Source organism: Argiope bruennichi, chromosome 4, assembly GCF_947563725.1.
Source record: "Argiope bruennichi chromosome 4, qqArgBrue1.1, whole genome shotgun sequence".
Taxonomy (NCBI): Eukaryota; Metazoa; Arthropoda; class Arachnida; order Araneae; family Araneidae; genus Argiope; species Argiope bruennichi.
This window is the reverse complement of record NC_079154.1, coordinates 15228092-15255728: the sequence shown is the minus strand read 5'-3', so window position 1 is coordinate 15255728 and position 27637 is coordinate 15228092. Positions and strand designations below refer to the sequence as shown.

Below are 27637 nucleotides of genomic sequence, written 5' to 3'. Positions count from 1 at the left end.
AGCCATTTCTTGTGGAACTAAAACATTATTTTTGTATATAACAAAATTAGGGATACTTAACCTCGTATTACAGTATAAAGTGATGATAGAAACGTGAGATTTTCCAGTAGAGCTGTTAAAGACGTTTCTGTTTTCTTGAAAGACAATGCAAAATCCCAAAGCAGATATCCCGATATGGCAGATACTCGTTGTTTGATGAAAATGAGTATCTACGTATACTGTGCCAGCCAAATCAAAGGATATTCATTAAAATCTACATAGCGTATTCATGTATACTTTAAATATGGTAGGAAAAGCCATTGCACAGCGTTGATCATTTCAAAATGCCTTTTGGTTTATAAATTTTGGATGTTAGAAGAATAGTATTTATTGCTTTAAATTTTGATCAACAGTGTTATTTTTAGCACGATGATTCGCCATAAATGTCCAAACGAAGAAAAGAGACGTGGAAGTAAGACAGGAAATTTGAAAAGGCATAATTTGCGAAATGTAACTGAATCAGCATTTCTTTTATGTTGCTTGTAATTTCCACATGATACATATTAATTATAGCACGAGATACATAAGATAGACCAGAAACCCATGTGAATCAGAAGTTAAAGTAAAAAAAAAAATTTAAGTTGAACTTAAGGAGTTGGAAAGAGAATTAAATTTAAAAATACTAATAATTTGAATAATTATTTAAATTTATTACGCGCTCACGCTCACGTGCACGCACGCACGCACACACATGTATGTGTATGCGTTATGATATCTCCTAATCTAAGTCCTAATTAATTTTCCATTTTTTAAAATCTTAAAATAGCCCTTAATATTTTATACTAAAATGTTCTCTTATTCCCATTTTTTTATTTAATTGTTTTTAACATGTATTCAAAAAATTCGACTACTCTGTAATTCTGACTCTGCAAACAAAGAGATAAAACTGCTAATGCCCATACCTATTTTTCTCATTGCTACATTGACAAGTATCATCTCTATAGACATCTTTTGGAAAAAGCGTTGAGGGGACAAAAACTCCTGAAAATTTACTCTTGTATCTAGGTGGACAGACGTTCTATAATTATTTTTCGTGCATCAACTATGTCCTTCCGTGGGAAAATTAAATTTAAACTCCAAATTTGTATTCTTGTCTGTCACTCATTCAAAAACTCCTGTTACTTATACATATAATTAATAAACGTTGGAATGTTGTAAAAACATTTTGAAAAAGTTTCGGTACTGATGAAACAGTATAAATAAACTTATATTTAAATTGTAATATGGCTTCTTAATTGATAAAAGATGAATTTATTGCTCTTCGAATTATCGAGGTGGAAAGTAAACGGAAGGGGAAGTCGGAATGTTTATCAGTTTAAACGGAAAATATTTCGTAATCGAATGCAAAACTGAAACTAATAAGTTGTTTGACATACATGCGATTTTTTTTTTTTGCTTTGTGATTTACTTTACAAGAAAAGAAGACTGAGCGTATGATAATGTCTGTTGTTTTGATTATATTTTAGAAAACTAAATTTTATTAAAAGATCACCGTAAGAACATCGCCCGCCAAAAATTTTTGATAAAGCTAGTTTCGAGAACACAGCAGTCATTATTTGTTTAGACATGGAAATTTTTTATGTGAATTCTTCCATTTAAAAGAAACTGATAGTTTTAATTCATTGATATGAAAACTTACAAAAATGTTTAGGTAATACTTTAAAGAAAATAGTATATAAATTGATTGACGATGTAGTTTAAATCCTATCACTCTTATTTATGGAATAGAAAGATGCTAAATAAAAGATTTTGATACTATGCTAATCGAGAACTAAATGCATTTTACAGTCTAGAATAGCTCATGGATATTAAAGAAATTCAAATTAAATTTTGTGTATGTTAGACGTTAGCATATATTATGTAATATTTTTGTCATTTTTTTGTTAAAATGAAAAGATGATTAAAAATTCAATTTTGATTCTAAAAATCAAAACCCTAGAGACGATTTTTTCCTCTCTTGGGGATATGAGAATTTCAGAAAAACAAGAAAGGAGGCGGAAACGCTGTCTATTTTAGAAGAATGATTCTCTAAAACAAAAGAATACAGTCACGGAACATTATGACGAGGGAAGATCGATAACGTTACACGAAGAAAAAGAAATTATTTATTTTTTCTCATACATAGAAAAGCTTTTTCTAAGACATAGTATAGAACATTTTATTATGGGAAAGAAAACTTCAATGATAAAAAAAAAATCATTTTTTCTAAGATTTTGAATTTCTGTTTAAATTTATAATTAACAAATTTTATGCTTATTTTTCATGAAAAAGTTTTATGAATATTTATTCTATTTTATCTGTTAATCTGTATTTTTGCGAGATAGTGATCGTGTAAGACATTAACAGATATTAAGTTATAATCTATGAAATAATACATATAATCTAGAGAATAGCATTTAACATTACCTCATAGAATAGCATTAATGTTACACGAAAAAAAAAGAATGTTTATTTTTTTCTCATACATAGAAAAGCTTTTTCAAAGCATTACTGTAGAACATTTTATCATAGAAAAAAATTTCAATGATAACATTTTTTTCAAGTTATGATTTTGAATTTTCGATTAAATTCATGTTTAATATTTACAGCTACTCATTTTTTGTGAAAAGTTTTATGATTATATATTCTATTACGTCTATTAATCTTTATTTTTGAGGGATAGTGGTCCTGTAAGGAATAGCATATTATCTATGAAATAACACAAATAATCTGTGGAATAACATATAAGATATATTATTTATGGAATTTCGTGCAGATTTCATTTGAAAAATGATGAAAGATTTGTAATTTGTATCTATATTGAATTTAATTTTTTTAAAAAAAAATTGCATCCATTTCTACAAATAATAAATGTTTGAGTAAACAGAAAAGAATGAAATCTATATCTTAACATGAAAAGAAAAATATCTTATAAGAACATTGATTTGATTGCCATATTTTTTTACTTTCCTATGTACGGTTTATATAAAGAAAAAGTAATATTATTGTAAAAAAAATTAAATACGAGATTTTGGATACATAAATATATAAAATATGTACATAATATATAAAATATGGATATAATATATAACATCCATATATAAAATATGGATATCCATATTTTAGATCTCCCCGAGTTCGAAAAACATATTTTTCAAATTATAACCAATCTAAATTAAGAAAAAGTTTGAAAACGAAACTAAAATGAAAACGAAACAAAACAGTTTCGAAATCGCAACTAAAATTTATTACCTATTTAAACTAAAACCAAAAAGGAACTTCATAATATTTAGAGAGCGCAATTGCAGCTACTTCTAAAACACAGATGAATTGATACAAAAGTATTAGAATCAAGTTAATAGGAAAAACAAAAACCAAATAAAAATTAAACCAAAAAAATTATTAAAAAATATTAAAAAAGAATCCGGAATCCGGAAGAAGAAGAAAAAAGAATTTTCAAATTATATCTATTCCAAAACATGATGGTTGAAAAAAAGATTTGCTTTGGACTGATGAAATTTGATATTTGATTTTTACTCCAAATTTGTAGATTATTATGAATTTTTAAAGATATTCATAGAATGTTTGGTTGTCGTTTCAGAACTAAGACAATATCTATAAAACGCAGAAAATTTGATTCAAAAAAATATTAGTAAGTAAAATTTAGCATCTAAAGTGTAAATCCTTACCACATTTTGAACTAAATAATTCAGAAGGTAAATATTCAATCAATCTGCATATTTGAATGCTTGTAAATGCGATAATAAATAACTGTAATGATTTAAAGAAATATGATACTCGATTTTGTTTCTAAAAAGACTTAAATGAGATATAATACATGAATTTTTTACTAAAATGACTTAAAGAAACGAAATATTATACGCAATTTTGTTACAGAAATTGTTATTGTCTTCAAATTTTAGCATCAATCGTCTGTAAAGAGAAAATATTTCCAAAAAGCTTTATTGGCTTTCTGTAGTATATTAGAAAATATCCATGTGTGGATTTTGAAAATAAAATTCCGGACATTTGTTTCATCTAAGGAAATGGGTAAGGACTGCTATTTTTATGTTTATTTATGTTTTATGTTAATTTTTTTAGGGGGTTAAAATTATTTTAAGGAAGTATGCTAGAAAGTTTCGGGAAAATATTCCTGATGAATTTTTTTAAATTTAACAGTTAATCAAATTTAAATTTATTGTATTAATTTATTGTATAATATTTTTCACCCAATGTTTTAGCCCTTTAGTTAGAGGCAATTTTTTTTTATCTATTTACTGCCTGTTAATGACTATATTCTACAAGATAGTTATTTCGTAAATTTTGTGTTTCATGTTTTTATAGTTTTATGTTTTCAGTTAGATTTTTTTTTTTTTTTTGCATTTCTAGATGAATTATTCTTAAAATATTACCTAGAATTTGAAGAGAATGTATCCTGACGATATGAGTGTATGAAAAACTGAAGAGTTTTTTTTCCATAAAATCGACGTCATCAGTTAGACTCGGAAGATTGTAAACACTTTTTTAATACTTCCTGTCTTAATTCGAATAATTGGAATTTTCATTATCCTCCTTTTTGAGATAAAGAGATTATTCTAAGAATTTAGTCACCTCAAACGAAGTATTGTTATCAGAAAAGGCAACACATTTTTGTTCTTGCTTAATACATAACTAAGCTTTATCGTTTTGAGAATAATCAAATTTTCCATTACACTATCTTTCCACAGCAAATTGAGAATTTTACTAGGGATTACCGTTCCAATCAGAGCTAAAAGCTGAATAAGCTTATCAGATAAGGTGAATTGGAATTTAAGAAAATCACCTTAAAAGTAATTGATAGACTGGAATATTTCCTGCAAGTGGATTAGCGATATTTGTAATTGGATTAGTAACACTTACTGTAAGGCTAATGAGGTGCTTTTTCACTTTGAATAAATTCACATTTATCTATAAATATGTTATTTATTTGAAGCCAACCTGAAACATTTATTTTCAAGCATTAAGTCATTTTGTGATCGTACTTAAATCAAATATACATTATTAAAAATTCAAAGTAATGAATAAAATTTTTGCTAGTGGATTATAAATAAAAAAAATGAGAATTTTTTATAACCTTAGAAAATTAATAATACTTTACTCAAATTTTACTCAATAAAATTGAGTAAAAATTGTTTTATAAAATGTATGCAAAAATATTTCCAGAAACGAAAGAAACAACGTTTCAATTCAGAAATTTAAAAAAAAAATCCTTTGGGGTAGCATTCAAGTAACCAAAAATAAAAGAAATATACAAGATGTAATTATTATTTTTTGCGTCGTTACTGTTTTAACTCACTTTTCTTTTATTTTTCAAATGTTGTTTTAAGCGAAAGTTTACTTTGTATTTTTTTTTAAGTGTGCGAACGTGAAAAAGGATTTTAATTTCTTTTTTGATGATCTCTTGCTTGGTTAATTTCACTCAAAACAAACAACAAATAATTTATAGAATAAGGATATATATATATAATATAGTTTCTTTCTTGACAATTTAACATAAATTATATTGGCGTTATTTTTACATTGAAATGAAAGATCAGCGAATCTGTAATTAAATTGATAAGATTGTGAATCATCAGTAATTTAAATATAAAACGAGTATAAAATGCAAAGAATTAAAGAAATCATTAAGAAATTGAACAAAAGGTGTAATTTCGAATATAATCAACGAGGGAGAATGCTTGCAATATAAAAATGAATTTCAAAGAGCGGGCAAATATAAAATTTAATATACTATCGGGCATTACCAGATACATCATATTGACTAAAGATATTGACAACTTCCAATATAATTATAATTCTTGAGAACCGCATTCATTTGAAAATGTAAAATATGACAAGGAAAGTTTATAACTATCTGAGATACATGGTTCTGAAAAGTAATAAAGTTCAGGAACTCACTAAGATGGATATCGGGTTGGTAAAAATAGAAAATGCTTCGAAAGAAATTTGAATCATAATTACGGAAGATGTATACTTCTAAATGTTTCTCGGATTTTCTCTCAGGTCAAAATTATTACTTCGAAATACTGACAATGTCATTGGATAAACAGCAATAAGTTTGGATTTTCAGTTCTTATTCGGCATTATTCAGCATTATTCAAAACCTGGATATTAAAAATGGCATATCGTCGCGTTGGCCTATGTTGGGATTGTTTAAAAGTTCCAGTTTTCCAAAATAATGACAATGATTTCTGATTTTAAATCATTCCTCTGAACTTATTTTGCTCTCATGAGAGTAACTTGTTTTATTTTATATTTAAAAAATAAATTGCAATTTGAGGGCATAAAATAGTTACAAATGTAAAGAGTTTTATAAGTATATTATCTATAATTATTCATGTGGATTTTTTTGGGGGGGGGGGTTGGAGGAGGTATTTTTGATCACAATTTAAATTTTTACAAAATTATATTTAAATTTTGTGCAATTAATTATCAGAAAAATTATTGTATTAATAAAGCAGCTTTCTTCATAAATTTTTGATAATTCAGTCTCGGTAAGAAGCGCAGAAGAAAGGCATTTATTTTATTCTTATTTAAGGTTTTAGAAAATCTGTTTACCTTGACCTTTTACTTTTTATCTTCTACGAGTGATATTTGAATTGATCGATCTAGTTATCAAAATTGTACTTGTGACCAATGCTATACTAATGGAATATTATAAAAGATTAAAATTAAATTATTTATTTTTGTATTTAATATCTGATTTTTTACAATAAGTAATTGAATTCTTCTCAGAATTAATGTTTCATATTTGATAAAATGCATACTATTTTTTGTTGAATGCATAAATGCAGTTATACATATTAATATCATATACAATTATTAGTAGCCATGTAACCTAGATGGTAAAGATCCTGTGTTCCAAACCAGTTTAAAACCCTATATAAGATTTAAATCCAGATTTGGAATATTTTATTATATTTAAAAAAAATCCGCTTATTTCTTTGTTTTTAGAACATGGGGAAATACAGAAAATATACAGAAGTCAATATCATTATATTCTGCAAATATTTCAAGAAATTTAGTTTGTATTATATTTCAGAATCCTGAAGAATGATGTTCGAAATTTTCCTCTGTTCTATTTTGAGAAGAAATCATTGAAAATATGCTTGATTTATCAATCTAAATATTTTAAAAGATGCAAATTAAATTACAAAATATAATTTTAGAATATCATTTCTTATGAAAAAAAATTACCAATAATCATTTAGTATGAATTATGATGATCAATTAGTATGAAAAAAAATTCAATAAACAAAGAAGTTTCAGAATTTTTTTCATGAATTTATGACTATAATTTGCTTTTATGATTATTTGTTGGGAAAAAACCCCGCTTAACGAATGGGAGCTTTTAAGAACTCAATTTTCATTGCTGATTTAAATTCCTGTAATTATAATAATGACATTTAATGAGCTGTAATTTTGCCTTATTATAATATGCTAAAAATAAGAATTTTAAAAAGTAAAATGACAGAATTAGAGTAATAACATGATAATGCGAATGATAATGCAATTTAGAACTATTAAGTTGTGGGATATGCGAAGCTTACTCTTATTGTTCCCACAATTAGCCTTCTAATAAATATAAAAATTCAAAATTATGTGAAATCAAAGGAGTCGATTTGAACATAGAAAGATATTTCTATAAATTATTTTCCATCAATAAGTATAATAAATGCCGATAGATAAATGAAGAATAATTTCTCAGATTTCTTGCCTCATTATTTTTCTTAAACTCTGTTGTTTTTAATTTTGTTATTCTTCTCAATTTTCTACTTGGCGCCGACAGTCTCTCAGATTATTTGCGAATGTTTTAATAATGGAAGTTGGTGTCAGTTTGTTTTTATATAACAAATATACTTAAAATAATCTCACAATTATGTATCTAAAATAAATGCATTTCAATAAAAATAAACGTATTTTATGTTTTCTATAAAAATTGAAGAGCTGTTGATAAAACCAAGAAGTGATTGGAGAGATACGCAAGTGACGGTTGATACGAAATACATAATTGGATTAAATAAAAAATAATTCCAAAATATTTATTTTTAATTCTAATTAAACTAATTTGATATTTTGATAGATAAAGGTAAAAATTCCAAAGATACAGATAAAAACTGTGAAATATCATGATATGCTTTCAGTACTTTTATCCACCAGTAAAATATTAACATTATTTCATTTGCTATTTTAAATAAGCATCGAACACAGATGCCGATTTTATAGTCAAACGGTAAAGCGATTTCTTTAAATATCAAGGGGTATTTAACATAATTTGAAAATAATAGGTATGGAAAAATGCTTGGGAATTGAAATGTAAACAATGAACAACACAAGTTATTTAATATTTATAAAATATAGCTGTTTATATGAGATGTTCTGTTTCCTTTCATGACAACTGTCGTTTCTCTTAAGAGACTGGGCTTCATTTACAAAGGAAATACAAGCAGAGAATAATAATTCGAAGTATTTAGTACCTATTTACCGAAAATTGTTCTTTACTCCAGAAAACTCGTTTCCTATCTTGACAGTTACTTCTTATTCCCCTTAAGAGATTACCATTTTGTCTGACAGGCAAACAAAAAAAAGCAAAACTCTGTGCTTCTCAGATTTTTAGAGATAACACTTAACTTCATTACGTACTAATCACCTTTGAGGCGACGCATCTAATCGCCTCAAACAGCACTAATCTAATTGATAGAGTTGATAGGAAAGGTTACTACTCATCAAAGCAGCACTTGAAATTAGTATTCCTTATTTTATGTAGTACTAGGAAATTAATTCAATTCTTGTGATATGATTTGAAGAAAGTGAAGAACCTATGAAGAGTATGTTTTTGGGAATCTCGAAGGAATATATATATATATATATATATATATATATATATATATATATATATATATATATATATATATACAGAGTATCCCCAAAAAGTGCAACACGCTTACGTATTGCAATTAGACATATATTTCAATTGCAAAGTTTTATCAAATAAGGTACTCAAATGCATGAAAATACTTTGGATTTTGTAGAGATAAACAATAAAAAAATTACAGCATATAAATTTTATACGGTTTTCATAGCTAAAAATTGTTAGTACGTAAAATGTTCTTCTTACATTCATTTATACGGACACAAAAGTTTAGGCTTCTATCAGTAAAATTGGCTGAGGTATTAAAAAGCAAATTTATTGATTTGGATCATCTACCCATGGCTCTGATCGGTGTTTCAGCTAAACTTTCGTTCTTATTTTCAGAGATAATAAACATATATAAAATTCAAATAATATTAGATTGTTTTCTATTCTAAATATTCTTCTACACCTGCATATCTTGAAATTTAAGAGACGGAAAGTAATTTGCAATTGCTACTTTTGACTGATTTTTTACGAACGTTTGTGAAGTTTCGTCAAGATATTTCCAGTTGCCTTCTCTTTCGCCTGCTTTCATCCTCGCGTCTTAGAAGATATTAGAGCCGGAAATGGTATAGGAGGTGAGATCTTTTCTTATTATATAAACAAAAAATTACCTGATTGCTATTTCTGGTTTGCAAGTAGAAAGGCAGCTTATTAAATTGAATAAAAATAGTTTTAAAAATCACTTTTATAAATGTATTAATGCATAGCAATTTTTATTATGATTATCTTGCTTATTATCAATACCACTGAGAAGTACCTCAAATATGAGGATTAGAAGCTTCTGGTATGGAGGTTGGTTCTCACCACATGGATGGAATGGGCTACCTCCTACTGGCAACGGAACGCGTCTCCCAGGAGAAGTGCTGTACTGTGGCCCATGATGGCCCTTAGGATTCAGTCTTTTTCCTGCAATGTTGTCATGGCGATCCGGTTTTTCAGATTTAGCTGTAATGATTGATCAGAATAGTCAAATATGATTTACTTATTATCTTATCATATCAAATCAATTGAAGGTGTTTTAAATTTCATAGTCATGTCATGTCTCGCTCTTTGTATTAAGAGATAAATAAAATGAAAAATATTAAAGTTGTATATGATCATCAAGAACAATACAGTGAAGAAAATTCAAATTTTTGACAGATCAGGAAGTGAATAAAATATCAACTTTAAAATTTTACATTTTCGATTTCAGTATGACATACCAGACGCAGGGGTGTAATTAGAAGCTACTACAATGAATACATTTTTAAATATAGCATATCTAATTAAAAATGAAAAAAATTCATATGTTACGCTGTGTTAAAAAAATTACATTATTAAAAAAATTCCAATTCAATTTATGAACTTATTTCATTTCCGTATTATAAGTATATCCAAAATGAATGTCTTATAATTATGTAAAGATTGAAATAGTTAAGCGTAAATCCATAAAATATATAGTTTTATGTATATTCTGTTTTCAAGCTATTAGTGGATTACTTTTATGACATACTATGACAAAGTTGAATACTGAGCTATAAAATACCCTTTCTAAGATATACGCCAATCTCGAGGGAAGACATCTCCCCTAACACGTATTTAACGAGAATCAGTTTTATTTACACCAAAATAAATCAAATTAGGTCTCGAATCTGTGATCTCATGGAGCTAAAGTTCAGAATCTACCATTAGAACACTGCTGCTGTTCTAAAAAATAATAGTTTGGCTCTTATTTCACAATTTCATCGTTAAGAAATAAAACTGATTTTTAAGATGCATTTTTCATGCTTTATTTATATTAATTCATTCCAATTTTTGGTGTGAGCCAGCTTGTGTTGGCCAAAATTAAAAAAAAAAAAAAACCGAAATATATACTTATTAAAATACTTATGCTAATTTGGATATTCTTGTGATTTACAAGGTAATAATATTTTTCGATAAATTTTTATTTATTTGGTTTGCAAAATACAAATATTTATCAATGTTTTAAGGGTCAAAGTATTTTTAAGTTATTAATATGAAGTACTAATTCATAAAGTAAAAAAAAAAATTAAATCATATTAGAAAAAAGTTCAAAACACTCAGAGAATGTTCAATCTCAGACAAAAAAAAGTATTAAAAGTGAGAAAGTATCTAAACTATCGAAACCAAAACAAGAAAAAAATGGTGTCAGTTAATTAAAAAAAGCTTTTATAGAAAGGAGTAAATTTTCAATATGAACTAGAAAAATATTTTATTGTTACACAAATTTCTAAAACTTGATGAACTGGACGAACGATTAAAATTCTCAAGAAAAATAAGTGGAGTTATAAAGCAAAATACTGAAGCCATTGACGTCTTGGAAGATGTTTGGAATTATGTTATGTTGGAATTATTACTAATTATATTAGCAAAATTCGAATCTTAGATTTGATGCCATGCAATTTTCTTGGACTTACGATGAAAACATTTTAAGAGGGAAACAATTTAATAATTATTTTCCTTGCCACTAACTAGGAATTGCTTTAGGTCATATCAAAGTGATATTATGAAGCATAGTTCATATAAGTATTAATAAAGAATGGATTTTATTTCTAGTCAGTTCAGGAATTAATTTTATTTATTCCGTATTCACATCTCGATGTCATTAAAACCATTAGGAAGGGCATTTTTACGATACTTATCTCTGCTCGCTTGATAGATGTAAGCAAAGGCTTTGAAATCTTTAATTGTTTTAACCCTAATGGGACATACGACTAAGCAGAATTCATACATTTCTCATTTATGCGTCATTATATCACATTAAAGACAATTGAAAAAAAAAAAAATCTTCGTTTACACGGTGCAACGAATAAAATGCTTTCGTTATGGGTTTTTTTTCTTCTTTTTAAAAGTCGCAAATTTTCTGTTACAGTAATTACTTCTCCATTTCTATTAAGAAAGATTGTCGGTATCATGGCCTTCGAATTATGAATAATGAATTAGTAGAAGATAAATTGTTTGTGGTAATATTAATGCTGATATATAAAACTGTTAAGAAGATAATCCGCTTTCCATTAAAGATACAGAAACCGATATTTATGGTATAAAATTTAGTATTATATAAATCATTGTACATTGTATTGTAAAATATAAATGTGCTAGATGTAACATTACAAAATGAGAAATTTTTGCAAAAATAAGTATTTTCATAAAAATTAGAATATATATATATAACTCTAAATCGAATATAATAAATATGGTTCGGAAACTATTCCAGTATTGTTTTTAAATGAGACGGGGACAAAAAGACGTCTTCATTAATTTAAATATTTTATTGAAACAAGAAATAAAAAAAATGACTGAACAGAGTTAAATTAATTTACAGAAAGAGAAAGGAATGAAGTTTATGTTATCTTATTTTTTTTATCAATGTATTAATTGAAACAGATAATATATTTAATAAAGTATTTTATGTACACTCTGATTTAAAATTATTTTGAATAGAAACTTTTCTGTAAAACTAAGTTTATAATTACTCAACACTTAATATAATATAATTAAGCAAGTTTGTAATTACTCAACACGTGATTTAGTATATAGATTATTAGTTATTTTCGATACAATGCAGACAAAGCGTTTCAAGAGTTGATTCTAAAAGCTCAAAGAGAAAATAATTTATTAACAAGCTTTAAATACAGCAATAAAAAATACACACTTTCGAAATGTATTAAATTTATATTACTTTACTTATTCAATTGATCATTAAGGTAAATATTTATGGATATGACGTTTATTCACAACGAGAAAAGAAAACAATTTTTCTGCAGAAATATGGGTCATTTTACAGAATATCTTGTTTCACAAATTAACACTTGAAGGTTGAATCTGTGATATTTCTTTTTCTTACAGTCTATGCATTTGCAGCTGCTAAGATAAATTTATTATCCCTTTTTAAATTTCATTGTGTATATGCACGTCTGAACTTTTCTCTTTTTGACAAAAATTTTAATAAGTATGTTGCATAATTCTATACCTGTAATGCCTTTTCTTATCATTTGGACAAATTGGCCATGTTATCACAATATTATAATGTAAATGATAATATTTTGTTTAATTTTTATTTATCTTTTATTGACGTTTATTATCCTCTGCCATTGGACTTTTTCTATATATAAGATTGTTCACTGTATTATTTTATAAAATTTGAGAATTCATGCGTGTGTATGTTACCTATGGAAACATATCATTCATATATTTCTGAAGCTTCAGTTAATCGGCCAATTAAATTAAATGTTATTTCCGTACGAGCAACACATCTGGAAATGATTTAAATGTTAGACAGACTAAGTATTAAGAAACAAATAAAATGATTTCAACCTTCCGCAATGCTTGTAAAAATAAATTAAAGACTAAACAATGAAAAAGAAATTTAAAAATACTCTTTAGCTTAAAAATAAAGATGAGCTTGTAAAAATTGCTTTTATTAAATTTATTAGTCTTGAAGCTTATTTAATAAAAATGGTTTTCTTAAAAAAATGATAAAAATAATTTTAATAAAAAATGATTTTATAGCAATTATAGTGATTTTATTAGATAATATGTGTAGAAATCAATGATTACGTAAATTAACTCATTTAACAAAGATTTCTTACGAATTAGCTGTATTTGCTAACTAACAGGTTTTTAAGATATATTGATATTATTTCCTTTCAAATATATATGTTATATAATTTGTACATTGCACAACAAAGTGAATGTAGTCATCAAACTGTAAATCAGTTCAGTTTGTACATAAATCTTTATGAAGGAATTGAATCCCATTACGAGGGTTTTCTAAAAAGTAACCGATCTTTGATGAGAAAAAATATATTACATACATGATGAAATTGGGTCCTTAAGCCCCCCCCCCTTTACATATGAGCCCACCATGCTTCCAATGACGAAAACTACTTCTCTACTACTGAAACTTCCTTCTCTATTCTCAAATCATAATCCGTTCAATGGCATTCTCAATTTCAAAAACAACCAGAAATCCCAAGGAGCCATAACTGGAAAGTAGGGAAGTTGGGAGATGACTCAAATTTCCGTGTTCGTTAAAAAGTCTCGATCAGGTGTAACGAATGAGCCGGAGCATTGTTATGACTTAACGGCCAGTGTTTTGTCACCAGAGGTCTGGTTTTGTGGGCCGAATTGCATCCTTGAGTCGGCGTAGAGCTTGTTGACAATACTCTTTTGTCATTCCGTGCATATTTGTGATCGTCTCCATCCATGTGCAGCCATTTTGAATCGGTTAAATCACTCCTTTGTGTTATCCCCCCCCACCCACATACACAGCATCGTATCCATACACTTGCTGAATTCTGCGAATTGTTTCGCTTTGAGAAACACCAAGCTTTTGACAAAATTGGATGCAGTATCTTTGCTCAGCTCGTTCAGTTATCTTGAGAGAAACTAAAAATCTAATGAACACTTATAACAGCACCTTACTCAGCGACCAGCAGGCAGCGACTGATACACTCCTATACGGAGAAAAAAAGATTCAAACATGCGCATTAAGTTTTCTTCTTCCACTTTGCACAGTGGCGCCGCTCTAGCATCATTACCGTACGTAGAGAAATTCAAGGCCGGAGACTTCATTCAAACTGCCCTAATAAAAACACAGAGCCATTAAAAACGTAATTATGCGGGAAATTTATTTTTAATTGTACGTTGTTTTTCTAAGTACTCTTAAATTCATTTTTTATTCCACTTCCAAATGGCTCGATTAAAAAGCAAAATATTTATTTTTTTAGATTTAAACAATGGAAGTAAAATAGCCATTCAAAATTGGATGAAACAATGAAAATGGATATTAAACCCCGAAATATACTTACACATATCTACACACATTACACATGCACTCACACATACACTTCCCTTCTTTATTAATAGATATTTAAATTTTTAAAAAAATATTCAAGTACGTTATTTAATTACACATTTGAAGACTTCTGAATTTCGGCGCGTCTGTTTGCTGGACAGATTAGATCAATATTTTGCATTCTTTGTGTTTTATCCATCAGTATGTAGACGATTAAATTCAATTATAAGATTAAATTTTTTATTTCTTATGCATATTATGCTGTCAGTAACATCTTGCAACTCATTATTTAGTTGCATAATTCGTACATGATTCAATTTTCAATAACTAAGTTAATCAAATGAGCCTTTTTTCATTTCATTATAAACGGAATTTAATTTTAAAATTCGAAAATAGTCTGACTCGTTTAATCATCATATTTATAGAATATCATTTTATAATATATTTTATTACCTGGAGGTAGTGGCTTCGGTAAATACTACTTAAATCTTAGAAAGTAATTATTACAATAGATTCTAATTAGCAGCGATATTAAATTATTAAAGTCGCATCATATTTATTTAAATATTTCTCATGCTCGATTATGATTACATAAATATCCGACTGAAAATGTTGTATATTTATGTAACGTCTATATATTATTTACGATTGATTTTTAATAGTCTTTACTACTGCACTTAATATTAGAACTAAACAATTTCCATATCTATATTTGTAAAGTTAGACTGAATTTCAAGATACTCATGGTGCTAAATTATTTATTTAGCTATCACCGTTGCCAGATTCATTATGGATGAAGATTCCCATCTTTATTAATTACATTAAACAATAATTATTGCGAGAAGTCAAGTATTTGGAAGCATCATACAACAATGGAGGAAAGCAATCACAACTCACCTGAGGCATCATCAGTTGTGGATTATATTAGAAATTATGGTCTCCTTCCGATTATCTCCAGTATCCTGTAAATTCGTATAAGCAAGCTGTATATTATTCCATTTTATGCTAGAGGATGGATAAGATCTCTTTATATGAACTTTTAATATAAAGGAATTCAAAATTATTCAAATTCAGTGCTTGCTAACATATGTTTAGACTGCAAGTAAAGACTGAATTTAAGTGTGTTGGGTTCCATTTTCAGCAATGCCCCCCCCCCAAACAAGAATATTTGAAAACAAGCATATGCAATCGTTCCTGAGACATTTATTTATAAATTATTGGCATATATTAGCAAATAATTAATGATACTATTTGCGTTGCTCTAGAGACTGTGGAATTTTGCTGCTGCCTAACAAATATGTCTCTGCCATTTAATCAACTTTTAATCACAAGTTCATTCTAATCAATTTTGAAAGGAAATGATTTCATTTCTTACTTTTATAAATATTCCTTTTGAATCAACAATCATTCGTCGGATTTCTTCCTTATATCATAACGATATTTTCGAAATGCATGGTAGAATGTGAAAGGGAATTAATAAACTACCGTGAAATAAGGAAGAAAATTAAATAGTGAATAAGGAATATTTTCAAGAATATTATTCATTATTAATTTTGGGAACTTTTATGATAAAAAAATGTGTTTAAAAATTCTATTACAACTTTTCATTATAGAAGATAAATATTTTTAAAATTAATTTTAATATTTACTTCACAACCAAACATGGGCCTTGCATTTTGAAAAAAAAAAAATCTGATTTCAACTGCGAAATAAATATTTTGATCTTTCAATAAAGGCATTTTAACCTTTTGTCTTGCTAAATTTTTTTTCGTACTAGCAAGGAAATGTTTCAATATAACTTGCTTTATAACAAGAAAACATTGTTGCTCTACTTTATACATTAAAATATGTTGTATATTACATTTAAAAAAGAAGCGCTTCAAGCTTAAACTAATGATGAAGAGAAAATATTAATTAATCACAAGTTTTTGAATACATTTCACTGAAACGTTTAACGAAAATAGTTTTTTTCGGGTGTCTTTAAATAGCTGTATGCTCTAATGGGAAAAAAAAGCCATTCGTTGGTGATGCGATTGATGAAAGCAAATTGTACATCCAAAGTAGAAAAAATATATATTTATTACTATTTTATTGAATTTATTACTATTTATTGAATTTCATGTGAACGTTTCATTGAACTTCAGATTAAAATACATCTATCATTTTAATGAAGAATTAAATAATTCACACCTTTTTTGAATACCATTGGAAAAAAATCAATAGTTTAGTATTTATTATTGGTCATTTCATTTACTCCAAGGTTTAATGGATTTAAATTAATTGGTAATTCTAACTTTATATTCTTTCTAAACAACCAAAACATTATCATAGTTTTGGTTGTTTAGAACAATAGTCTTTGAAGTTTTTGTAATTCTCCTTTATTTATCAGTTCTCATCAGTTTGTATTGAAAACGTCTACGAAACTAAATGCTATCACTTACATAAAACATTATTCTTCTAATGTAAATGAATGTCGTACAATCAATATATATGTCGAAATATTTTTTTATATTCTTGATTATAGATTGAACAAAGTAAAAAAAAAAAATCGGATTGCTATTTTTGTTCTTTTTTTTCTAAATAATTAGTCATAGAATGTGATTTTATTTTTACTTTCTCTCATATGAAGTATGACAAAAGGAAAATAAATCTCAAATTAATATCGAATTTAAGCTTACCACCTTAAACTTACCTGAAGATTTTGACAAACCCTCCACGTTTCAAATTTCTCTGAGTCCAAATGACGCATTTTTGGAGTTTTACATGTATGTGAAGAAGAAATCCCAAAACCAATTTGAGCTAATGGTAAAAAATTTGATATGTATTTAACCAAATTTGCAGATTTCTCACAAATTTTGTAAGAAATCTTTTCTAAGTTGATTTGTCTGTATCTGTGTGGCTTGCAAATGAGTATGTTAACTATCAAACGCAAAACATTAGATGGATAAATTTTGTCATAAATTCGAAGTATCTAAAGATCTATGATAAATAATAAATTAAATCCGTCAAGGCATTTGCCATCTGTAGCTCTATATATTCACATCACATAAATACATATAAAACATAAATTAGCGTCATCACAAATGTAGCCACCTACATAAATAAAATTTGATATGGGTTTTTCTCCCCACTAAAATTGTTCTCCGGTTCAAATTTTACCTTTTTTTTGGCTCTAATTGGCTACCTTTCTGGATTTAAAAATCGAAATTGCTAATGATAAAACAATAGTTGGTATATACGATAAAAGGGATGATTTCAACTTTAAAATAACAAAATTATGTAACTACCATTCTAAACTAAAACAACTCTAAAATTTTCAAAAATCTAATTTTCTCACAAGTTAACAGGATCAAAAGGGTTTGCAGTAATAAAAATTCTTATATTGAAGCATCAAACAACCTCCTTAAAAATTTAATTAAAAATGAATTTCCTAGAAATTACTGTAATGTCAATTTTTTAATTAAACAAGGTATGGTTTGGAATTAATCCTTTGGCTTAAATAAAAATAGAACTTTCCTTGCATATTGGATCACTCAATAGATGGCGCTGGGAGCCTACATCTGTTTACATAATTTACCGCTAGTTTTTTAAAAACAGGGAATCACAATCGATAGTTTAAAGTTTCCTTGACTGTTGATGGTATGTACTGGCCTTTTCGTTTTTAATTTTTAATTTTAGTGCTATTTTTAATTTTAATTTTTATTTTTGTTATTGTATTTTTACTTTGTTGTGGTTAATTTCTTCTAATTTGTTGTTTTATATTTCCTTTCTGTCAAAATGGTATATCTCTTGAGCATAATTTCAGGGGATTTTCGGGTCACGAGGAATCATTATTAGACAATGTCTGTATTTACTCACAGAAAAAATCCCTTTCTTTGAATCCCTGCCTGAGGGTGACCCTTGAAAAAGTCTTCAGGCCGGATTCTTTTTTCATATTTTTTATAATTTTTTTGGTTTAATTTTAATTTATTTTTTGTTTTTCCTATTAACTTGATTCTAATACTTTTGTATATATATATATATATATATAAAGCTCTCCTGAGTACATTCGGCATAATTTCTTAAAACTTTTTCAGAAGGGATTTGAAGTCCCTCTAATACTAATGTACTGAGTGAAGGCTATGTGCTTACCGCCTAAAGCTGGACATGCTTGGAATAGTGATGAGAATAATTATTGCATTATTAAATATGAGAATTGTTATTGAACAAAAAGTAATAAGATTTGTTAAAAATCAAATGTGATATTTTTGAAATATGCAAAAGATATATCATAAGACTCAAATTATAATATCAAAAAATTAATAACAAACTGATATGAAATGGTTCTTTAAATGACATTAATAAAATTATTATTACTTATTACTTGATTAAGGTACTATAACTTTTAGACTTTTTTTTCCAGTTCTATTAGTAGCTTCTGTTTTTTCAATAAATAAAGTTTGTTAGTACACAAATACTATAAGACAACCACTTTCTTTTTTATTTTATTTATAAAAAAGTATTAAAATAAGCTTCTATTTATAATTATCATTTTATTTCTCTTTTTATTCCATTAAAAAATGAACATAAATTTTCTAAACAAAATAAACCAATATAACATCCTCGAATAAATGCTTTATGAAGCAACGTGTATCTGATATAACATAGTAACCACAATGACATATCCTGATAGCCATGCTGACAAATCATAGGTACAAAATACTGATGATGAAAACAAATACTTATAAAAGTAAAAATATTGAAATAATTATTGATTGAATGTAGCTTAACCTATAAGCGTAGTATCTATTCTATTATGAAATAGGTATAAAGATGATTTACATATTATAAGAAATGTGCAGTTAAAAAAATTCGGAGCAATAAAATTATTTTTTAAAAGTATTTGATATTAGATGGTAATTTTATTCTCTCCATAAGGATTGTGTAGCTTAGAAGTTACTTTTTCTTAGTATTTTTAAGAAATAAAAGAATTAATATTGAAAAAATGAATACTAAATTTTTATTTTAAAACAATAATCCTGATGTCAGAGCTATAGGCAATACTTTAAAAAAGTCATATCTTTTTTGTTCATAAAAATTTACTGTCAATAAAATAACAGCATGCCAAAATGATAATAAAACCAATATGCACAATTGTTTCTATGAATTGACACGCACTTAATATGTGTTCAAATTTTATTTTTTAAGACTTTTTTACTCTTAAATTATTATTTCTCACCAATTTTTTTCTCTTTGCATGTGAGATTATAATTTCTTGCTAAATCTGGATATTGGAAATAATTAAAGTCTTATATTAATAAATGTAGTATTAGTTAATAATATCATTTTAGTGCGTTTTTTCCCTTAATGAAAGCGATATGCCAAATCCAAAAAATGAATGTACATTTATAAAAATTAAGAGAATGAAAATATTTTGAAATTTTTTTCCTTAAATATTCAGTTTTGTTTCATTTTGTATATTATATCAGAAAAAAGATCTCTAAAACAGTGTTGAATTCACAAACGGAAAGATGACGTAAATTTTATGACGATCAAAATACTGATCTTTCATTTGTATACTAACTATGCAGAAAAAAAAAACGATCGTTGTATTTTTCGTCAAGTTTTATTACAAAATTTTTGATGCAAAGATTAATAGACGAAAATTTTTATAACATTTTCATGATTTACGTAAATCATTAAAAATCGTCAAAATCGATTTGTTTGTCGTCTGTTTTAAAAGAACCGCTCTAAATCCGTAACAAACGCAATTGACGCAATTTCCGAATAGTCCCCAGATTGCTTCAGTGACGTCACACCTACGTCATCATCCGGGATCCTCCTCAGCTGTCAAAAGACCGCCATGGCAGTCCGTTCGCAGTTGCCGATCGAATAAAAAGGCCCACCTGCTCCAGTGGTGGCAGTGAAGCCCATAATACGCAGTGTGCACGCCGTCTCACCAACGGGGGTCGGCCTTCCTTGTTATCAACGTTACTGGATTTCACCTACAGAGGCAGATTAGATTTAAATATCATGTCTTTTTAGAATAAAAATTGCTGGATATTTCAGAGCACCACATGGGTGATCTAAATGCAAAGAAGTACAGCTTGCTGCTGTGCATCATTATCCTTTCAGGATGGATGAACCAATGCGTGATCTGTAAGAACAGTGTGGGTAAGTATGTCATTATCATGCGGGCTCATTATTATCTTTAAATGTCATGCACAAAGATGTTTGTGTAAAGAAAAGAATGGGAAGTTAGGCCTAGCGTAGATTTTATAGAAGTAAACCTTGAAGCATGTGTTGCTTGTTTGTTGATGAGCTAGCATATTTTAGCGATTTACATGACAATAAGCCGACCACTTGTTGAGAACATGGTTTACATATGATTAGGAGCATGAAGTGCTTTTGAGGTTGCCAACAGGAAGAAAAAGATTGTTGTTTTTATGCATCTGACACGTGTGGAGGTCGACACATGCTGCCAGATAAATAACTGTTGAATATTTTTTTTCTTTGCTTTTACCGGATAAAAAATATAACAAAGTTTCATTTTAATATCTTTCGGACAATAAAATTAATTACAAATGTGATTTTTAAAAGGACATATTTTCTTCTCACTAAACAAAATACAAACATATTGCTTCGAATTGCTTTTATCCAAAGATGGGTGGTATAATTAAAAATTTCTAGAATCTGAGAGAGATTCTTTTTAGTGCAAACATTTTGTAAATTTCAAGATATATTTATTTTAAGTGAATTAAATAAATATTAGAAACATTTTATTGCATTATATATATAAAATATTACGCAATGAAATAATTATTGCATAATAATATTTAAATATATTATTATAGAAATTATTTTGAGATCTATTTATAGAAATATTGTCATATGTTAAGTTTGTGTTGCTTTATATTGTGATGGAATTTTTTTTTAAATAGAAATAATGGAAAATTGTTTTTTAAATTTTCTACAGAAAAAAACATTAATATTTAAATTGCAACTGATTTGAGATTTTGTTTTTTTAAGAATTCTTGTGAATAAATGAAATAAATTTTAATATAATGCTAACATTAAATTTAAAAATCTAAAATGGTGCCATAATATAAATTTATGATTTTATTAATATGAGTAACTTGCTGAATTCTATGAATTCTAGTTATGTATTTTAAAATTAATATTTGACATGAAATATTTTCGATGTCAACCTATGAATTATTCCTTTAATACTGTTTTGTTTTAAACGCTCTATAAATCTTTTTCATTAGCAGCGATTTTCGTAACAATTTTTTTCATAAGTATGTGGAGTTTATACTGACCTTTCTAAAATCTAAAAGACATCCTTCTTAACACCCTCCCTAAAAGATATTATCGAAATAATTTTAAAAAAAAATGAAATGCATAAAGAATTTTAAAATATTTATGTAAATTTATAAATTTAAGTATATGCCATAGAAATATTTCTTTTAAAATTATCAACACATGAAACATTTGAAAATTTTGAAGTTAAAAATTCAAATGTGATCTACCATATTTTTGTTGTTATCGATGTTGTTTATATTAAATAATACAATCAATAAACATTATTTTTAAAAAGAAGGATATTCTTTGTTTTATTTGGAAAAATTATAAAATTCTTTTAGAATATGAAGCAACTGTTATTTCTAAGAAAATGGTATATTGTTGGCATCTAATAACAATGCATGTGCCATTTATCATTTATTAAGATGAATATTTTTTTTATTATATAAATAGTTTGTATTTGACATTGACTCTATCTTTACCTTTACAGAAACATTTTAGCATTGTTTTCAATCATTTTATGTTATCATCGATATTTATTAGTTTTAATGTAGATTTTTTCTTATTATTCTACATGTTTTCTTGATATTCTACGTAATGAATACTACAAACGAATTTTTGTGGGAAAAATATTTGTCATTTTGTTTAATACTAAAGTTAAATAGAGGGTTTAGTCAAAATATTTTAAGAAATAATTATGCTATGATATATACTTGAATCTGCCATTTGCTTTCTTTCTTGATAGTATTAAATATTAAGATCTTTCTACGTGTAGTGAATAAAATGTTTTCGTTTCTTGTGGAAAAAAAATATTTGCTATTTTTCTTACCACAACAAAAAAAATGTGTCTAGATATCATATTTTAAGACATGAATTAATTTTACTTCAACATGATTGATTCCATTTTATGCTTTTGAAATTTAGTATAAAGTATAAAGTAATAAAACTTATTTACAGTACAAAACCAATAGTAATAATATTGACAGAATTAAGAAATAATAATTATAATATCAATGAAATAAAAGCAAAATGTTATGAAATAATAAATATTTATTATAATAAATATTTATAAATAATAAATATTTATTTCTTTAGAAAATCTAAAATAATAGCACACTTGTTGAATGTGTATGATTACTGTTGGATTTACTCAAATCACCACAATTATATTAAATAAGTTTTATAAAGATGTATTCTCGTATTATATATTTAAATATTCTAATTTTTTGGAATTAAAAAATATATTTAAATTGATTTTCTCGTAATTAAATTATCCTACATCTCCAATGAAAATATTCAGTTTCGTGTAGTAAGTTACTAATATTTTAACAAAAAATTACAATAAAAAAGTAATAAATGGGAATGCCAAGAGTTAACGCTTATTGTTTCGCATAATTACGTAGTATTACTTGAACCTAAAGATCGAGAAAGATCTCATTTTTATAAATTTTAATTTATTATTTTGAATTTAATAGAATTATAATCATATGTATTTTGAATTATTTTATATTTTTTGACCAAGAGGCTATAAATTTTTTTTCTGTAGTTCAGTAGCAATGAAATGATGTACTTTTGATCTTCTATCTTTTCAATTACCCTTCAAAATTTAGAATGGAAAAAATATGCGTCACTCCAGAGAACTTTGCTTTATACAAAAGTTTTGAAAATTTATCTTCGAAATTATCTAAATAAAGCCGGAGATGCGGCAATAATGCTTTTAAATTGCCGTCTATTGCAGTGAATTTTTATAATGTGTATGATCAATACATTTATTGTAACTAAAAAGGGATTTATCTCAAAATAAGATAAGATTATTATAACACGAATGATCAGATAATTTATAACACAAATAAGCGTTAGGAAACGTAATGGGGCATTCCAAACAAATAAACTATAACACTTCTAAAAAGAGAAAGTTAGCTTTCACACCAAAGTTTGGTGTCGTCAGTTTCTAGATTCTTCCTAGGTTATCAGTTCTGTTCATGTATTTCAGAAATGTGTTTACTGCATCCGAAGACTCATGTTTCCTCAAGCAACATAATTCCTTTCTCTTTTTGTTTTCAATCGGCTGTCCATTATCTTTCATAATGTCGTGTATCATATTCACAATCTGCTACACCATCTTCTCTGTCCTGTCTTTGTCATCCTCATTGATGTATGTTGGTTGATCGAAAACATGTGTACAACTTTGGAAATAATTATGAAAACCAGAGGACTGGTCTCCGAAAAAATTTATGGCATACTCTCTAATAAGGATCACGTAACAGTGAATGATTTGTATGGCACTGGCGAACCATAGTTAAGAAATACGAATATTTGTTGTGAATTTAGCATATTTAATGAATCCATCATATCAACTTTGGCGAATTTTTGGTGATTACTTTCTGGCATACTGTTAATAGTATAAATCGAATTCGCATTTTAGATGTGTTTTTCCTATCCGATTGAAATAAAAATTTGACTCAATACTGCACTTGTAGTCACATAATCCCATCCAAATTTGATATATTTAAGCTATTGCATTTTTGAGTCGTCGCTTTTGCATTTTTTGAAAGTATTGTTTTTAAAAGACATCCTTAACAAAGATCCTCATCCTCATCTTTTTACCTTTTTAAAAATGATAGGCTTCTTCTATTTTATATGAGTATTGTTCATTCTCTTTTAATGCTTCAAATCTTTACAACAGTTTTTTCTTCTCTAGAGAAGAGGTTTTGAATAACCTTTTAAAATGTGACCATGTACCTTTTTAATGAACCATATGTATGCATTTACCTTATGGTTGGCGCTGCAATCAAAAATGGTTTTAGCGCCAGTAAACTTCATCAAACTCAAACTTGAAAGTATTGACCGACACACAGTCTGCCTCTTGTTGGATTTATTACAAAATTTTATAGGTATCTAAACTATAGATGTTAAATATGTAAACCGACTTTTATCCAGGTAGCTCTTCTTTTTGTAATTATCATGCTTATATTTGAACAGACGGACATACATATTTCCTGTCAACCGTTTTTTCTTCAAATTTTAAATAAATCTACACATTTGGTATAAAGATCATATACCAAGTTTCATCCATCTATCCTAAATAACTTTTGAGTTACCTTTGTCCCCGACAGGCACACATTTTATAGAAATTTATTTTAGAACTCAAGGAACACTAAAACATGGAAATTCATCAAAATTTCGAGTACACATTTTCTGACGATTTCTATATATTCTCTATACTACATTTAAATACAGCAGGTTTATATCACGGTTTTTTAAAAAATCTTAAATGATGTTGAAACAGTTTTTTAGCTTAAGAGCGGAATGAGTGGAATGGGCAGACTCAAATATTTATAATATATGGTTCACAAAAAGATAATTTTTGGTGGAACTTAGGCTTACACCGTCTGCAATGATTAATTTATAAACTTATTATGAATATCAAATTATTATTCTGATGCAAATGAAAACATATTCATTTTTATCAGAGAATTTAATTGATCTTCCCGATATTTGTTATATGTAATGGGAAGCAATTTCATTAGCCAGTTTTAGAATGTTTTCAAATTTGTATTTTATTTGTAAAATTCAAATAGAGCAACTCCTCTAAATTTTATCTTTAAACATGAACAGCATTGAAAATCAGTTGTTTGTTTATGGTTAAACATTAATTCTATATTTGTGAAGGAAAATAAAGAAAACAAAAATTCTTCATAGATTTAATATCTAGATGTTCTTTTAAATTCTTATGAAGGATTAAAATTTTTCCCTATATTTTTTGTACAATGCAATACTTTTTCCTAAATTTGATTTTTTAGTTGTATGATGAAAATTAGTCAAATCTTCATTTTCTGTTTGATGTGTATTAAATGTTGCTGATGATTATGTGGAGCATCAAAGTTAACGACTAATAAATGGACAGTGTAACATGGTATAGAGAATATATTTTTAATAAATATGAATAATTATTAAATTTTAAAAACATTTAAAATTTAATAAATAATTCTGCAAAATGTTCATCAAAAATGTTACTAGACTTTTTTAAGTTTGTTACAGATAACCCCTGAAACACAAATTTCAAAACCTTATTTTATTTGTTAGTCTTAGTCTTAAATATAGAAAAAAACACCCACCTTAATATTCAGTGAAAAAAATTTATATAAAAAAAAACAAATAACACTAGGAATAATAGATCCTTGAATAAATTCATTACTAATACAATTAATTGAAGCGATTCAGAGAATTCAAAGCTGAAAGGATTTTCAAATCATAAAACATGAAACCAAACTGATATCGAAATTTCATTTTGTACGCAAAGCGATTGAATTTATAAGTCGGTATATACACCATTTTGTGTTATACTTGGAAAGCTAGTATCAAGGCGATGGTTGAACAATATTTTCAATAAGTATAGTTATTTTTATTTGTAAATTTAATTTTATAAATATTTTACAAAATAATATTTATAAATTTAAGTTTTCTGCTTGGTTTCATAAATATAAAAAGAGAAATATATAATATGATTTCTCCTCACGTGTAAAACTTAAGTCTTAAGGTTCAACAGAAATATTTAGAGCACCGAAATTTGCATTAAAATAATTAAAGAATACAAATTAAAAATTTTATTAATATGTAATTTTGCTTTTATTAATATGTAATTTAGTCTTAAGTTGAGAAGTATTCAGTATTTGAAAAAAGTGTCCATGTATAATTAGAAAACAAAAGGCAACCAAAAAATTCAAAAAAAAAAAAAAATAAATAAATAAATTCTATAAAAAAATGTTCCGGAAAAGATTTGATTAATTTTTAAAAATGATTTATTCTAATACAATCTAAATAAGAGACATTGCAATTTATATAAAAGAATTTTTCATGTTGGTTGTCTTGTGACCTTTTCATACGGAAAATATTTAATTGGATGCGGAATAAATTTAAATTGTTTATTATAATTATAAAAATAAAGATATAATGATAGACATTTTTTAATTAACTTAAAAATTGGTTCATGTTTTTTATTAATTTTTCTACAAAAGCTATTACTTTTATTTGAAATTAGTAATCTATTTATATTCAGCTTTTACTTCTTTATCATCTACATTTTTAATTATTATTTAAGAAAAATAAAAATACAGTGATGACTTTTCTTTACTCCCAGAATAAATTTGATTAATATTAAAGTTCGAGAATTTATATTAAAGGATAAAATGTTTTATGTTGGAACACCATGTGACATTTTCTTACGGAATAAATTTAATTGACTTTGCAGATAATAAAAATTTTTAAATTATAATAGATATAAGCATTCTTTACTAATTAAATTATAAATTTAACCATGACATTTCACCAATTTGCCGTCATAAACTGTAGCATGTTTATAATTTGTATTAAATAATTATTTATAATCAAAATATACTTCGTCTTCCACATTTTTGATGATTTTGAAGGGTAAAAAATATGATTATTGCCTTTACTAAGTTTTATAACAAGTTTGGTTAATTTTTTAATGCGCATTTCTATTTTTTAACTGGTGACACTTTTACAATTTGATGTAAGTGAATGATTTATCTTCAGTTCGAATTTCTCCAAAAATTAATAGA

The 27637-nt window shown here is 26.6% G+C and overlaps 1 protein-coding gene across 1 annotated transcript in view; it reads left to right on the top strand.

The window, feature by feature from the left end:
- Positions 1–27637, top strand: part of LOC129967124 (receptor-type tyrosine-protein phosphatase N2-like) — a 595790-nt gene that overhangs the window by 31425 nt on the left and 536728 nt on the right. The window contains exon 2 of the mRNA XM_056081809.1: positions 20545–20927. Coding sequence (XP_055937784.1) covers positions 20831–20927 — 97 coding nt within the window. The 5' untranslated portion in view covers positions 20545–20830. The remainder of the gene's footprint in view (positions 1–20544; positions 20928–27637) is intronic.